Source organism: Athene noctua, chromosome 1, assembly GCF_965140245.1.
Source record: "Athene noctua chromosome 1, bAthNoc1.hap1.1, whole genome shotgun sequence".
Lineage (NCBI taxonomy): Eukaryota > Metazoa > Chordata > Aves > Strigiformes > Strigidae > Athene > Athene noctua.
The window spans coordinates 134121078-134135926 of NC_134037.1; the positions used below are offsets into that span (position 1 = coordinate 134121078).

Below are 14849 nucleotides of genomic sequence, written 5' to 3' on the forward strand. Positions count from 1 at the left end.
CTTTACTGATGATCTAGACGAGGTGATCGAGTGCACCCTCAGTCAGTTTGCAGATGACACCAAGTTGGGTGGGAGTGTTGATCTGCTCAAGGGTAGGGAGGCTCTGCAGAGAGACCTGGACAGGCTGGAGCCATGGGCTGAGGCCAACTGGAGGAGTTTCACTAAGGGCAAATGCCGGGGGCTGCACTTGTGCCACAACAACCCCCAGCAGCGCTACAGGCTTGGGGAGGAGTGGCTGGAGAGCTGCCAGTCAGAGAGGGACTTGAGGGGGGGTGATTGACAACCGGCTGAACATGAGCCAGCAGTGTGCCCAGGTGGCCAAGAAGGCCAATGGCATCCTGGCTTGTGTCAGCACTAGCGTGGCCAGCAGGGACAGGGAAGTGATCTGACCCCTCTGCTCGGCACTGGTGAGGCCGCACCTCGATGACTGGGTTCAGTTTTGGGCCCCTCACCCCAGCAAGGCCATTGAATGACTCGAGCGTGTCCAGAGAAGGGCAACGGAGCTGGTGCAGGGTCTGGAGCACAGGTCTGATGGGGAGCGGCTGAGGGAACTGGGGGGGTTTAGTCTGGAGAAGAGGAGGCTGAGGGGAGACCTCATGGCCCTCTACAGCTCCCTGAAAGGAGGGTGCAGAGAGGGGGGATGAGTCTCTTGAACCAGGGAACAAGCGATAGGCCAAGAGGGACTGGCCCCAAGCTGCACCAGGGCAGGGTCAGACTGGCTCTTAGGAAGCATTTCTTTGCAGAAGGGGTTGTTGGGCGTTGGAATGGGCTGCCCAGAGCAGGGGGGGAGTCCCCATCCCTGGAGGGGTTGAAGAGTCGGGTTGACCCAGCGCTGAGGGATCTGGTGGAGCTGAGAACGGTCAGGGTGAGGTTAATGGTTGGACTGGATGATCTTCAAGGTCTTTTCCAACTTAGATGATTCTGTGATTCTGTGAAATCCAAGAAAAGCAAACTAAATGGGTTCAAACACACATAAATTTGTTTCACCAGTGAGGGTCCACTGTCACTGGAGGAATTCTGCCATGCCCAGCCCAGGGACTCCCCACGCCCACCCTGCAAATGGCCAGTTTCCTGCCCTGCATGTAATAGACACTGGAGACAAAGACGACGTGAAGTTTTTCCGTTTTCTCCTTGATGGGGAGTTTTGTAGATGTGTCATTGAGCTGTTTCCCTCCTGGAATCCTGACTTGTGTGGATCACTGGGATGTGGGTTGTCCATCAGACAGGCCATGACCTTGAAGGATGTTATTTCAAGAGATGCCAGTAGTGGGAAGCTGCTCTGTTTTGTAGGATCTCTGGGGGAACACATAAATGCAGACCATAGTATTGAAAGGCAAGAAAACGAGCTTAACTGTGTCTGGGTCATTAAGGGAATTGTGGCCACCTTCACAAGAAATAGCGGGACGAGAGGCTTCAAAGTCTAGTAGAAGTTGAAACACTTTAGTGGAGCAGTTATATACAGGCTACAGCATGCAGAGTGATTTTCCTAGCCCTGCAGGTTTCACCTGAACCAAATAGAGGTAACAACAGGCAGTGTCTCTTCCAGCATTCCTGGAAGCACTGCACAAGGAGACAGTCACCTGCCCCAAGTCACACCTCAAAAATTAGCCAGCAGCAGTCTGCATGCAGAATTCATTTTCCCCTCACTGCAATGCAGCTGTCTCTGAGGGGGCCCAGCAGTTCCTGCTGAGTGCCCAGTGCTGTGACATGACATCTCCAAACAGGAAGGCAAAATGCAATTACTTCTTTGGGAGTACAGCCAGGCTTTTGGGGCTAAAAATCCTGCTTTTCAGTGCCAGGAGTCCTGTCAAGACCTTAAGAAGTTGGTGGTGAGGCGTTGTGCTGTTGAATTAAATTGTTCCTTCTTTGGGATCAGCAGAAAATTGCTTCCTGTGATTTTCCCTTTTGTCACTGTCACAGTCTAGGCACAGCTTTGGATTTACACTTATCGGAAAGCTGACATCTCCTTGAATGCAACTGGTCTGCTTTAAGGCAGGAGGTACGTAAGAAGGCTAAGAGCTGGCTGGAACAAAGAGAAGAAATGGGGTTAGAGCCATAAATCAAGCAGAAGGAGATGAAGGAGAGGCAGCATAGCTCACCAGTGAGAACAAGGCTAAGATCATGTCTCCCAGTTTTGACACTAGTATGGATACATTACTGCTTTTCCGCGAGCCTCTTCTTTGTGCAGAACAGGGCTGATGCAACCTTTTTCACTAAAGCTTCAAAAATGTGAAGTCCGTGTGGAAGAGGGAGAAGGAAGGGGTACCCCGAACTGATGAATCTTTCCATCTTTGCCTACAGAGCTTTGACGATGGCGATTCTCGCTTGGACTCCACTGAATTCCTGAAGTTTGTGGAGCAGAATGAAACTGCTGTCAACATCACCACCTACATGGACCAGGAGACCAACAAGCTGCTCAGGTGAGCAGAAGACAGGATGCCAGGAGAGCCGGGGGCAAGATGTGGCAGAAGGGGGCATGAAAATCCACTCATGGGAAATACCATTGCACTAACAAAGATAATGGTGTATGAAGTAGCCTCTCACTTAATCAGGTGTGAATGCCACCAAAAGGAGTGGTCTCAGCCCTACCTTTCACATGTATTCTAACTCTCTTTTGCCTTAAATCTAGTAGGGGTGTAGCCAGAAGGTGAGTTGGGTGACAGAAAATTTGCCGCCTTTTTTATTTCCTAATAAATTAGCTTTCCCATGAGCCTTACTCTTGCCTGATAGCTAGATCCAGTGCAAGGAAGATAGTGGGAAGACACAGCTCACGGGCAGCCTGCAATTTTAGAGCTGGTGCAAGCATGGCATGAAAATGCAGTTTGAGAGGTTTCCCTTTCTCTCTGTGTGTGAGATGATGAGGAGAACAGGCTGCTTGTGGTTAGGCTGTGCTTGCATTTCTACTTGCGTGTTGTGTGACAGCATGTAGATGTCAACAAGGTCCTATTCCTGCTGTTTTGTTTATTCCCCCACTTCCCAGCCCTTTGCCAGACAGAGAGTATTTTGTGACTATTTTTCTTTTTTTGTCTGTATCCAATGAGGTTTCCTTACAGAAGCCACTTGTGCCAGGCATCTCAGAGCCTTTGTATTTACTACCAGTTTTACTCATCTGTGCTCTAAAGCCAGTAGAGTGGGGACCAGCCCAGTACAGCCCTGTGCAGAACATGCCTGTGTTTCCTTTCAGGGGACTCTGCGTAGATGCCCTCATCGAGCTGTCAGATGAAAACGCTGACTGGAAGCTCAGCTTCAATGAATTTCTCAAGTGCCTCAGCCCATCCTTCAACCCACCAGAGAAAAGTAGGAACTCCTCACTTGTACTGGGGAACCAGAGTACTCCTGGGAAGGGAGGAAAGAAAAGAGTCAAGCTTTGGGCCAGACATCATATGCCGTAACTCCCCTCCCAGAGATAATGTTGATATACACCTCCCTCCCATCCAACAGCACCCCTTGTCCCTGTGTTGTCACAAGTACTGCTTTTTCTGTCCCAGAGTTCCTGCAGCTCTTGTGATGAAGAAGGTTTGGATTTTAGAAGCAAGGGTGTAGGTCAAATGGATACGGTATGCTTGGAAGGTCAAGGCATGTATTTAACAGTGTGGAGATAAATCATGTGAGGAGTTCACATCTGGGCAACTTAGGAAAGTCAGACCAGGCCAAAGTCCTGCTCTGCTCTGCCTTTCACACAGAGAGCCTCCCTGATGAGCATCTCAAAGTTCACTGTCCTTCCAAATCCTGCTTAGTGCTACAGTTCCTGTGGAAGCAGCTTTGTGCTCTGCTGACCAGGCGTGCTTAGCCATTCACCTCACTGTCTCCTTGGGGGGTGCCAGTCCAAAGATCCGGATTTACATCCCACTGCAGTGGCACTGAAGAGCAGGCTATGCATTTTAGGGAATATTAAGTTGAACTCTCTGTTGCCTGTTTCAGTGGGAAGCTAAGGATGCTGCACCTCACCTGGGAAACACGATCAGTTGGTTTTTACTTTAACATCGTACAGGCCCTTGAGTGCTTTGGGGGCCTTATCTTAAACATATAATAGAGCTGTGAGAAGAAACGTTTTGGTTTTTTTTTCTTTCTTTCTTTCTCAGAGCAACAGCAAATACAGAAATCATTTCCCCAACTTCTCCCCACCTGGAACAAGAATTGTTTCAGAGTAACCAAAACTTTGAGGGGTTCTCTTCTATGTATAACAGATTAGGAAATTCAAACAAATCCAATATGGAGATTTCATTTGGAATTGAGAAACTGAAATGTGCTCTTTTGAGGAAGCAAAATGAAGTGCTTGACTTTCCCACGTTATTTTTTGGCAGATTTCACACACCAAATTCAGCATGAATGTTTTAGTCATTAGGAAACTTTCGGTGTTAGAGGAAGCAAGACTTCCTCCAAAATGGTGTACCTCCTCTCTCTCAAGGCACCTCTGAAGTATGTTGGCTTTAGCCTGCTCGCTATCTCTCAACCACTGCCCTTGTTCTGTGCCTCTCTAGAGTGTGCCCTGGAAGATGAAACCTATGAGGATGGAGCAGAGACCCAGGTGGAGTGCAACCGCTGCGTCTGTGCCTGTGGGAACTGGGTGTGCACTGCAATGACATGCGAGGGTCCGTATGCGCTCCAGACAATTCCTGTATTTGGTTTTGTACAAAAGGGACTTTTGCTTTCTGTCTTTCTGAGGGCACCAGCTATCCACATTTCTTCTCTCTCCAGCTCTTCCTCAGCTTCTCTATGGGTGGCTTCTGCATCACCTCCCCCATGCTTCATGTTGGCCAAACCCAAGCTGGTTCTGTTCTAGGTCAGAAAGTGTGTAACTGGGTTGGGAGTAACACTACTGGGGTTTGTGGTTTGGTTCTGGTGTCATGAAAATTCAGCACCAAATCCTTCAGACCAGAGTTACTCTGCATCCAGCTGGTTTGGGGCATGCACAGACCAAATAGGTTGCTGTCTGCAACCATATGTGTAGGTGTGAGCAAGTCAGCTTTCCTGTATGTGTGTCAGTATCCTCACTGGATCTGTGTTTGCAGTATCTGTAAAGCAGGAGCTAGGGTCTTGTCTTGCCTCTGAGGGGAGATAGGAGACTTCATCCAGTAATGCCAAGAAAGCACTTTAGCTTCTTGCCATAAAAACTGTAGAAGAAAATAAGGGTGAAGGAGATGGTGGGAGGTTGTGTTCATAGTAAGGCAGGGTTGTTTGTCTGTTCTTCCTTTGGAAGGCCCTTCTTCAACTTCCACAGCCATGTTGTAATTGTGAGAAACCACGGTGGGGTTGTGAATAATGGCTCTCTGTTGGTCCAGGGCCAGCGGACAGCCAGCTTTCCCCTGCCTTGGGAAGTGTACAGGTCCTTTTCAAGGAGCCACATCCACCCTCCCAGCACTGCGCTGCGTTTTTCTGGCCTTCTTCCCTAGAAACCAGGCCTCTGCATGAGCTTTGTTTACAGTGCTGTGCGGGAGCTGTCAGCAGTATGTTAGCTCACATCTATAGCCAGTAGCTTGGGCAGAGTAGGAGAGAGGGGAACAGCAACAAGGATGTGCAGTTTCTTTCACGTTTAGCTGGCCTTCTGCAGCAGAAGCTTCAGGATCACCTCAGCCCAGACTTGGCTGTGGCAGCAGGAACTCAACTCAGAAAAGGTAACTGTAGTACTAACAGAGCTGCCAGAGGAGCTGTGGGTAGGTCTCAGAAGTTAAGCAACCAAATTAGAGACTCTTTGTTGCCTCCCCAGAAACAACCTTCAAAGTTGCTATGCAACACCCGGTCTTGCTGCCTGCTTTGTTCCCTGCATCCATGGCAGAAATATGCAATGGGACAACAATTCCTTGACTTTCTGCCCATGTCAGAGCAGCAGAGGGGTTAGAGGCTATTGTTAGAGGGATAATGAAAGCAAAGAATCAGATCAGATACAGCAGCAAGTTGCATTTCCACTGAGCGAAATTACCTCTTCATTAGGCATCAGTTGATGTACTTGGATAGCACTGAGCTTCCGTTTATTCCCTACAAGAGGCCAAGATGTTTGAAGTAATTATAGGTGCTTCTTTTAAATAATATGCAGCCTCTTCCTTGTGGTTTTAGTATTTATCACATGGGAGGGAAAGACAGGGACAGACTGGATACCCAGGTTCTGAAGTCCCAGGCAGCACAAGGCCTGGACTCTTTCTAAGATGCCAACTCATACCTTCCTCCAGCAAAGCCTTCCTGAGCTTGAGATACCCTCTGGCCGACCTGCATCTTTTTATTCTACGTGGTTCAGCGTCTGAAATTTTCATCCCCTATTTGTGATAATGCTGAACTCCATTTTTGTTTACAGGGAAGAATGAGAAGATGCCTGCTCAGAGACAGCGACCTGATCAAGACTTGACTGAGGAAGAGCTGGCTAGATATGTTCAGGAACTGCAGAAGCATCAGGTTAGCATGAGGCTGGGAAGGTCTGCTGGCGCTAAGTGTCCCCTTGCTAGAGGGGTTCCCTCTGCTTCTGTTCACTTGGAGACTTTGGTAGAAGGGAGAGCGCAGCAAAGGGAGATCTCTGTTGCCTGTGGGGACAAATACAGGGGTGAGGCTTTGAGGTATCTGGCACTGCTTGTGGATGGACCAAAGGCTTCAGAGTGCTGCCAACTCCTGTGTCAGTGCAAAGCTTCACTTTTGTGCTCTCTTTCTAGGAGACGGCTGAGAAGACCAAGAGAATGAGCACCAAGGAGATGTAAGGGGCCTCCACACTGGAGGAGCCCAGGAGGATGGGCCCAACCCGCCGCCCTGTCCTCCAGTGCTGATCTCAGTATGCACAAGTGTCTGCTACAGTTGCCCAGTCACAGATATTTACATTGTATAGCGATGGGTTATTTGTTTTGTAATACACAGAGAATGGGGCCAGGAAGGGGGAGCAGAGCCCACCTGTTCAGGGAGCTTCATTGTTGGGGCCTTGGAAGGCTGGGAGGGACTCACAGCAGCCTCTGGGACCCTTTCCCAGAGCAGATAGCTGCTCCCTCCAAGAACTAACAGGGATTTCTTGTTCTCCTGGATCTGGGGAAAGGAGGGAGGTCAGTGCTGGATAGAAGAGGGGGTCTTCATTCAATAACAGTTGTCAACACTGGCCTTGGCTGCAGAAATACAGGCCTGGAAGTTTTGTGGCTGAGCACATGTGCTGCAGGGCATCATTAGCCAAGGACCTTGCCCTGCTTACCCTCCCTTTGGTTCGAGCTCCTCAAAGCTGGTCAGCCTGGTGTGACACCTGGAAGCTGTGGTGCCACGCTGCTGGCATGAGTCCAGCACGTTCCTCCTTGCTTTCCACCGGACTGTCCCCAGCAGCTCCTCCAGTACATTGTGGGCTCCAACACAACATGGTTCCTTTTGACCTCATCTCACTCTTACTCTCCCTGCCCCCTCCTTAGAGGTGCTATCATGTTTTTTTCTTATCACATTCACATGCTGACTCCCCCTTTTGTTTTGTTTTTTTAATTACTTTATTTCCTATGGTAGTAATTCAGCTTTTGTATGTTTCGTAGCTCTAGATCTTTCAAGAAGACGCAGCCTGTGGGTTTTTGTTATTGACAGTGCTGTAACGCCCATGCACAGTTTGTATCACACTGCACTCAGCCACCACAAACACCACAAGCAATTTGTGAGCCCTGTGCTACAGGGTATTTCTCAACTGGGGATAGCAATGTCCCTCGTGGGAAGACACAGGGCTGGATGTAATTAGTTTCTCCAGGCACGGATTGACACCACAGCTTTCTAGCTCCTTTAGCTAGCGTTGACCATGTGCTCAAAGTCTGTGCTTGTGCCTCTCTCAGTTGCCCAGAGGGAAGTGTCAAGTAGTCTAGAGGCAGAGGGAACAGGCAATCCCAGTAATAGGGTGTCTTCAAAGGCTTAACTCCATAGAAAGCTGTTTAGTTGGAGTCTGGGTTGTAAGTCCTCATCTTGGGCTTTCCATCTCCATCTGGGTGAGGCAGCAGCAATATTCTTTGATTCCAGGTCTGAGTTTGGAGGCAGGGCTGGAAGCCTCATTATGGATGCATTTCACAGTGGCTTTGATCAGCTTTGACCACCCTCACATCCTTTGATGGGTCATTTTCACCTGACCCGTTTCTCAGAGCGTTGGCCCTAGATATAAATGAAATGCTGTTTTGTTGACAATCACCTCTGTAGCCTCAAGCCCAGCTGATTTTCTCCTGCAGTCGTCAAATGTACTTCATACACACCTGAACATGCAGTTTCCACATTCCCTCATGCCCCTGCTGTGCACCCCAAGCAGTTGCACATACCCTGAGATGATCGCTTGTGACTTCCATCTTCCTGTCAGTGAGCGCCGTCAGCATTGTTGCCAGGTATCTTGCAGCTCCTAGTGCTTACTCAAGCAAAACTCCCCATGCGTCTGCAAAAGAATGTTCTGCTTTAGTGAAGATCAGCAGGACTTTTGTCCCAACCTTCCCCCTTTTGCACAGTGCTTTCCTTGGAGAGGAAGAATGAGCTGGTACCTAGCAAGTGTAGGGAAGAAGAAGGCTTGGCCGCTCCTGTGGTCTCACCCATGAGCCAGTTTTGTTAAAGGCTGTCTGGTCTTTGAGCTGTTTTCTTGCTGTGAACCCAGAGGACTTCCACTGATTTAGGCACAGTGCCACATTCTGAATCGTACCCTACCCGGCCCTGCTTGGAGGTTCTGGCATAATACACACAGAAGGGGGCTGGTTCTTCTCCTATAAGGGTCTGGATTTAAGAAACTGTCACCTGTGAAGGTGAGGGGAACGAGTCCGAGCTGAGAGTGATGCGGACAATGCTACACTGGGACAGAGTCGTTGTTTGTGTTCTGGTGGTGCTGGATGAAGTGGTTGGTGGAGTTAGGAGCACCCATTAGATACACCCTCACTCCCTCCAACAGTAGGAGAGAAACACCTTCATGTGCTGGATCTGGAGTCACAGGAACATTCTTAATAAATGTTTTGGTTTATTCTGACCCTGCTCTGAAAGGTGGAAGGTAGTTTGTGCCTCCCAGCTCACTTCCTTCCAGCTTGGATCATTGAAGTGCCTTAGAGAAAACACAACAGTTTGCCTTAAAGGCTTTCCCTGGATGGAGATATTGTCCGGTCAGGAAAATCTCCAACTGGGAGAAGCAGAATGTGTGCAGGAAGGAGGGGAGGGGTGGGGGGGTGGCTAATCCATAGGCTGTGGTATGCGATTTATTCTTTAGTCCCCTTCCTGTTACCCATGGATGTGCAGCCTATGAGGATGGCTGCTGGGGACAGCTGGAGCAGGGTGCTGGCACTGAGGTTTATGGCGCTTGTGTGGAGGCAGAGGGACGGGCTGCTCTGGGGCAAGGTGAGCGGAGCTCTCTGACAAGCCATACAAATAATATCCTAGGCTAGCCGGTGGCAGTGGGATGGGAGGGCAGTGAACATGCCTCCACGGAAAGGTCTGCTGCCCGGGGAGCCTTTTCCTCCTCAAAGGGAGACACAACTGTGGAGAGCAATGCCTCTTCTAAGGGCTACAGTACCAAAAAGGGGACCGAAACATCTCGCCTCCCCACGCCGAGGGGAAGAGCGACCATCCAGTGAGCCATGCCCAGGCTGTACCCCCCAGAAGGCTGGTCAGCCACTGCTGGGGAAGGAAATGCTGAATTCCAGCCTTTGCCCTCTGGGACAACTGCTGTATAGACTGCAAGGGGCAGGGAAGGCTTTTTTTTTTTTTTTCCCCCCCCCAAAAAAAGCCAAATTTAAGCAACAAACTCCCTCTATATTCCCTCCAGTACGTGTGTGAAATTTATCAGTATTCTGTAGGTTTCCTTAGTGCACTTATTTTACTTGATTTTGTAATTTTTTTTGAAGCAGGGGAGTTTGGATATTACTGCCAAATAAATGAAACAAAATTTAAAAAACAACACGTGTTTTGGTTTCTTTTTCACAAGCTACATTCCTCATTTTCCTCTTCCAAAAAACAAAAAAAAGAAATCGGGTGTCTTTCTGCACGTCCCGTGATGGCATTTTCAATGCGCTTGAGAAATGTGAGACGTGACTGTCTCTGTTTTATAGCTGAGAGGTATGGCAGAGAGAAGTGGGAAGTTTGTGTCAGAGATGGAGCCAGCAGTCGCGACTCCTGCCGCCCAGCCACGCGTTCCTAACAATGAGATTGCTCCACAGTCCTTCCAGTATCCCCCATTTGCTCCCCCAGCACGTGCTCCACCTGCCCCATTGGGAGAGAAAAACCAAGTCGCTCTCTTTCCACATGTGATATGACCACAGGGTGGACATGTGTAGGGTCATGCTGTCAATAGAAGGGCAAAATGTAGAGTGGGAGTATGGTGGGGGACAGGCAGTGAAGTGTGAGGCTCTGTCCTGTGTGGCATTGGGGGAGCCTCAGCTGGAGCACCTTCTGGTTTGGGCAGTGCCTTTCACAAAACAGGTAGATCGGGTGCAAAGAACCCAGAGGCAAATAAAAATAATAACTAAAGGCCTTGAAGATGTGGCTTAGAAGGACAGTTCAGAAGCCTTAGGCAGAGTTTAGAAGTAAAGCTCTAAATGTCTGTCTTCATGTGGAGACTGCTGCCACAATGAGCATACCCATGTTCAACACCAGCTGCAGCTGCAGCAGTCAAGGCGTATCCAAATGAGACATCAGGGATTCGGGGAATGCTTTTGAATGTCAAGGTGTGGTGGCGAAACTCTCCCCTCCCCGTCTTGAGCAGGCTTGGTGCTTGGTGCGAACCCGCCTCCCTGGGCCACATCCCAACCCTAAGATAGTGAAAGGCAGCAGAACAGAGCATTAAGGCACCCCCTTAACATCCCTGGCTCCTGCCTTCCCTATCACTTGAGAATGGGAATGACAATCACAGAATCATCTAGGTTGGAAAAGACCTTGAAGATCATTTAGTCATCACCTCCTGACAGCCTAGTACATCTGTACCTGGGTCATGGCCCAAAGGGGGTGATATCAGAGCTTTGAAATCTAGCAAGTTCCGGGCCCGAGCAACTGGTGGAAAGTACCAGAGTATTTTGGCATCTGAGTTGGGCTGAAATGGAAAAGTACCTGATGGAAGTCAATTATCTCAGACCCTATAAATAGCGACTGCAAGTGAGACCCTCTGAGCTCCTCTGGGTCACATCAGGCTGTGACCAGCATCTCCCCCAAGCTGGGACACCTCTCGGGTATCAACTCCTTGAGGTTTAAGGACCATCTGCCAATAAAGCTGGCAAAAGGCTGGGGTGAAGTCGGACTTCTCAAGGCTCAATTATTGCCTGTTGAGGAATGCTCATGTGTTCTGAGCGTTTGCTCTAAACTTGAGAAGGGGGAAATGTTAACTATAGGCCAGCCTCTTCCATCACCTCTCCACCTATCTAGGTGTTTGAATACGGACATTTGCCTTCATGAGTGTGGATGGGGTCACATATTTCACTGGATCCAAATATTTGTGTCTGTCTGTGTCTATATTTTCTGTTTATATATATATATATATATATATATTATGAGTTAGGGTACCTTGTAGTAAGTTAGTGTGAATCTTGTAATTCTTGAATCTGTAAGTCGCTGTTTTAATTATAACATGTTTTAGCAAGTCACCTTGTTAATCTTTAAATTGATCAATCATTAAGTGCTGCTAAAATTCATCCTTTTGATCTACTCACACCATTAATAAATCTTGAATTGCTTCTGAATCATATCCGTGTCAAATATTTTCATCTGTGACACAAGACTAGAAGATGCTTCCACAGACTTCCTCCCTGTATGGATTTTAAAGAAAAGACTAGAGTAACAGCTATCAGGAATAGACCAAGTGATATATAGCTATAATAGCTGATCCTACCCTAAGATGGGAGAACAGGTTGGTGACCCTTCTGAGGTCCCTTCTGTTTCTGATTCATTTAGGGAGGCTCTGCAGAGAGACCTGGACAGGCTGGAGCAATGAGCTGAGAACAACTGTAGGAGTTTCAATAAGGGCAAATGCCGGGGGCTGCCCTTGGGCCACAACAACCCCCAGCAGCGCTACAGGCTTGGGGAGGAGTGGCTGGAGAGCTGCCAGTCAGAGAGGGACCTGGGGGGGGTGACTGACAGCCAGCTGAACAGGAGCCAGCAGTGTGCGCAGGGGGCCAAGAAGGCCAATGGCATCCTGGCTTGTGACACCAATAGTGTGGCCAGCAGGGACAGGGAAAGGATCTGACCCCTGTACTCAGCATGGGGAGGCTGCCCCTCAATGAGTGGGTTCAGTTTTGGGCCCCTCACCCCAAAAAGGCCATTGAATGACTCGAGCATGTCCAGAGAAGGGCAACGGAGCTGGTGCAGGGTCTGGAGCACAGGTCTGATGGGGAGCGGCTGAGGGAACTGGGGGGGTTTAGTCTGGAGAAGAGGAGGCTGAGGGGAGACCTCATCGCCCTCTATAGCTCCCTGAAAGGAGGGTGCAGAGAGGGGGGATGAGTCTCTTGAACCAAGGAACAAGCAATAGGACAAGAGGGACTGGCCTCAGGCTGCGCCAGGGCAGGGTCAGACTGGCTCTTAGGAAGTATTTCTTTGCAGAAGGGGTTGTTGGGCGTTGGAATGGGCTGCCCAGGGCAGGGGGGAGTCCCCATCCCTGGAGGGGTTGAAGAGTCGGGCTGACCCAGTGCTGAGGGATCTGGTGGAGTTGGGAATGGTCAGTGTGAGGTTCATGGTTGGACTGGATGATCTTCAAGGTCTTTTCCAACCGAGATGATTCTGTATTCTGATATGACCTGATGAAGACAGGGCTCAATAGCTCATGTCACCTTTGCTGAAGTGAAATGGCCTTTAATGGTGTCATGTAACAGGAGGATAATATCTTACCTTTCACCTCCCCTGTAACTGTAACAGACTTAGTGACTTCTACTACTGTGTGCAAATGACCCTCCAACAGAAGAGAAGGCTGCGTTACTTTGTTTCACTTGGTGTGCTCCTTCCAAAGCTTGTTTAGAAAAAAACACAAAACAACAAAATAACAACCAAAACCCATAAACATTGCCTCTTAAAATGTTACTTTTCACATCAAATGGCTTCTTTGGCATGTAGCAGCTGCTGCTTACACAGTCTTAACTGCAGCGTTCCCTGCTCAACGGCAAAGTCGGTCTGCTCTATTACTTGAATTTCTACTGCTGGAATTTGCCAGGATTTTAAGAAGGAATGAAAGGAAGCATCAGCCACGAATTTAACTAGATTACACTATAAATACTTTGCCTTGTCCATCATGCATACTTACTGAAGTGATTTTGGCATGGGAGAGAGGAAGAGCAGGAAGGCTGTTGCCCACCTCTAGCAGAGGCCTGGCAAAAACTCTGGCTTGTCTGTTAATGGAGTTAAGCACACCTGAGTATCAACAAGTTGGTGCACTGTGTGCATGCACTTAATCACTTCACAATTCTCCAGCACTGTTAAGCTTCAGACTGAGAAATAAGCTATTTAAGTGGTTGATCAAGACTCTGGACTGTAAGGTATTTATTAACTTCAGTGCTGAAGATGGGAACAAAGTAATCTATCATAAGACTCAGTTCCTGTAAAAAATGAAACAGTTCACAGCACACAACTTTGCGAAGGCACTGGCCTAAAGAATTTCAGGAGACGAGAGCAAAATGCAGGTGACCTTACTCTTGTGCTTAGATAAAACCTCCTGCAAACTATCCTGATTCAGCTGAAACAGCACAACCTTTATGGAGTGGGCAAAATCATATTGAAAAGAAACAACAATACTGGTACGGTATCTGCTCTTATGCAGCTATCTCTGGGTTCACAACAGGGGTTGCGTCTGTGAATCCATAGAGACTTATAAAACAAATTAAACAAGTCCAGCAGACAGTGGTGACCTGTTCATTCCCACCCACTATGGCTCACCCTTTCTTGAAGGCTGGGGCACAGCTCTGACAACTCCCTGCTCTCGGGAATGGAAGCTGTCACCTCAAAATATTTGTAGTGGTAAAATCCAGAGTGTGTAAGAGTGACAAAGGAAGGACAAGTGGACCATGAGTTTCATCCACAGTATTCTGGATACCTTTGAACTCAGCACCATTACTGCTTCACACATTGTTTTTAAACTCTTGGCTGGCACAAGCCAACCATGGTTTGTTTGCGTTTCTTCCACTCTAAGATGATGGAGACTTTCACAGAATCACAGAATCATCAGATTGGAAAATACCTTGAAGATCCTCCAGTCCAACCATTAACCTCACACTGTCCGTTCCCAACTCCACCAGATCCGTCAGCGCTGGGTCAACCCGACTCTTCAACCCCTCCAGGGATGGGGACTCCCCTCCTGCCCTGGGCAGCCCATTCCAATGCCCAACAACCCCTTCTGCAAAGAAATACTTCCTAAGAACCAGTCTGACCCTGTCCTGGTGCAGCTTGAGGCCATTCCCTCTTGTCCTATTGCTTGTTTCTTGGTTCAAGAGACTCATAAAGAGACTTCTGTGCAGATGAAGTGTTTTAAGTGGGTGGGAGATGGCTGCTCGCTTCTTTTTGATTCCTCCATGCATCACACGGAAGCAAGTCTGTTTCTTATGCCTGGACTTTGGCAGGGCAAAGTTCCCTTGGGCAGCAGTGAATCTTCTCATTGTCATCACACAGGGCTGCTGCTTCTTCCAATGGGCAATTACTGATTACACCGCTGTTAATCTGTGTCCAAAGGGTGAAGAATTGAAATCACGGATCTTGAGTTGCCTCTTCATATATGGTACAGCCAGGGACATCTCCGTATCAATCTGTAAGCTGTGTCAGGCCTGTTCGCCTGACAGATTTACGTATTGCAGGTTAACTCAATGCTCAAGAGTAAAGCTGTCTTTTCACACCCTGACAAGGAGATACGCCGAGATATTTCTGGGGAGGTGCCTCTATTTTGGTGCTCCCCCACCAGCGGGTCTTCAAGGACCAAAGCAGACAAACCCTGGACT

At 48.6% G+C, this 14849-nt stretch overlaps 1 protein-coding gene across 1 annotated transcript in view; it reads left to right on the forward strand.

Annotated features, from left to right (window-relative positions):
* Window positions 1-9665, forward strand: part of FSTL1 (follistatin like 1) — a 60541-nt gene extending 50876 nt beyond the window's left edge. Inside the window, exons 7-11 of the mRNA XM_074897131.1 lie at window positions 2302-2420; window positions 3185-3297; window positions 4482-4592; window positions 6290-6387; window positions 6639-9665. Of these exons, the coding sequence (XP_074753232.1) occupies window positions 2302-2420; window positions 3185-3297; window positions 4482-4592; window positions 6290-6387; window positions 6639-6683 (486 nt within the window). The 3' untranslated portion in view covers window positions 6684-9665. The remainder of the gene's footprint in view (window positions 1-2301; window positions 2421-3184; window positions 3298-4481; window positions 4593-6289; window positions 6388-6638) is intronic.
* The last annotated feature ends 5184 nt before the right edge of the window (window positions 9666-14849 follow it).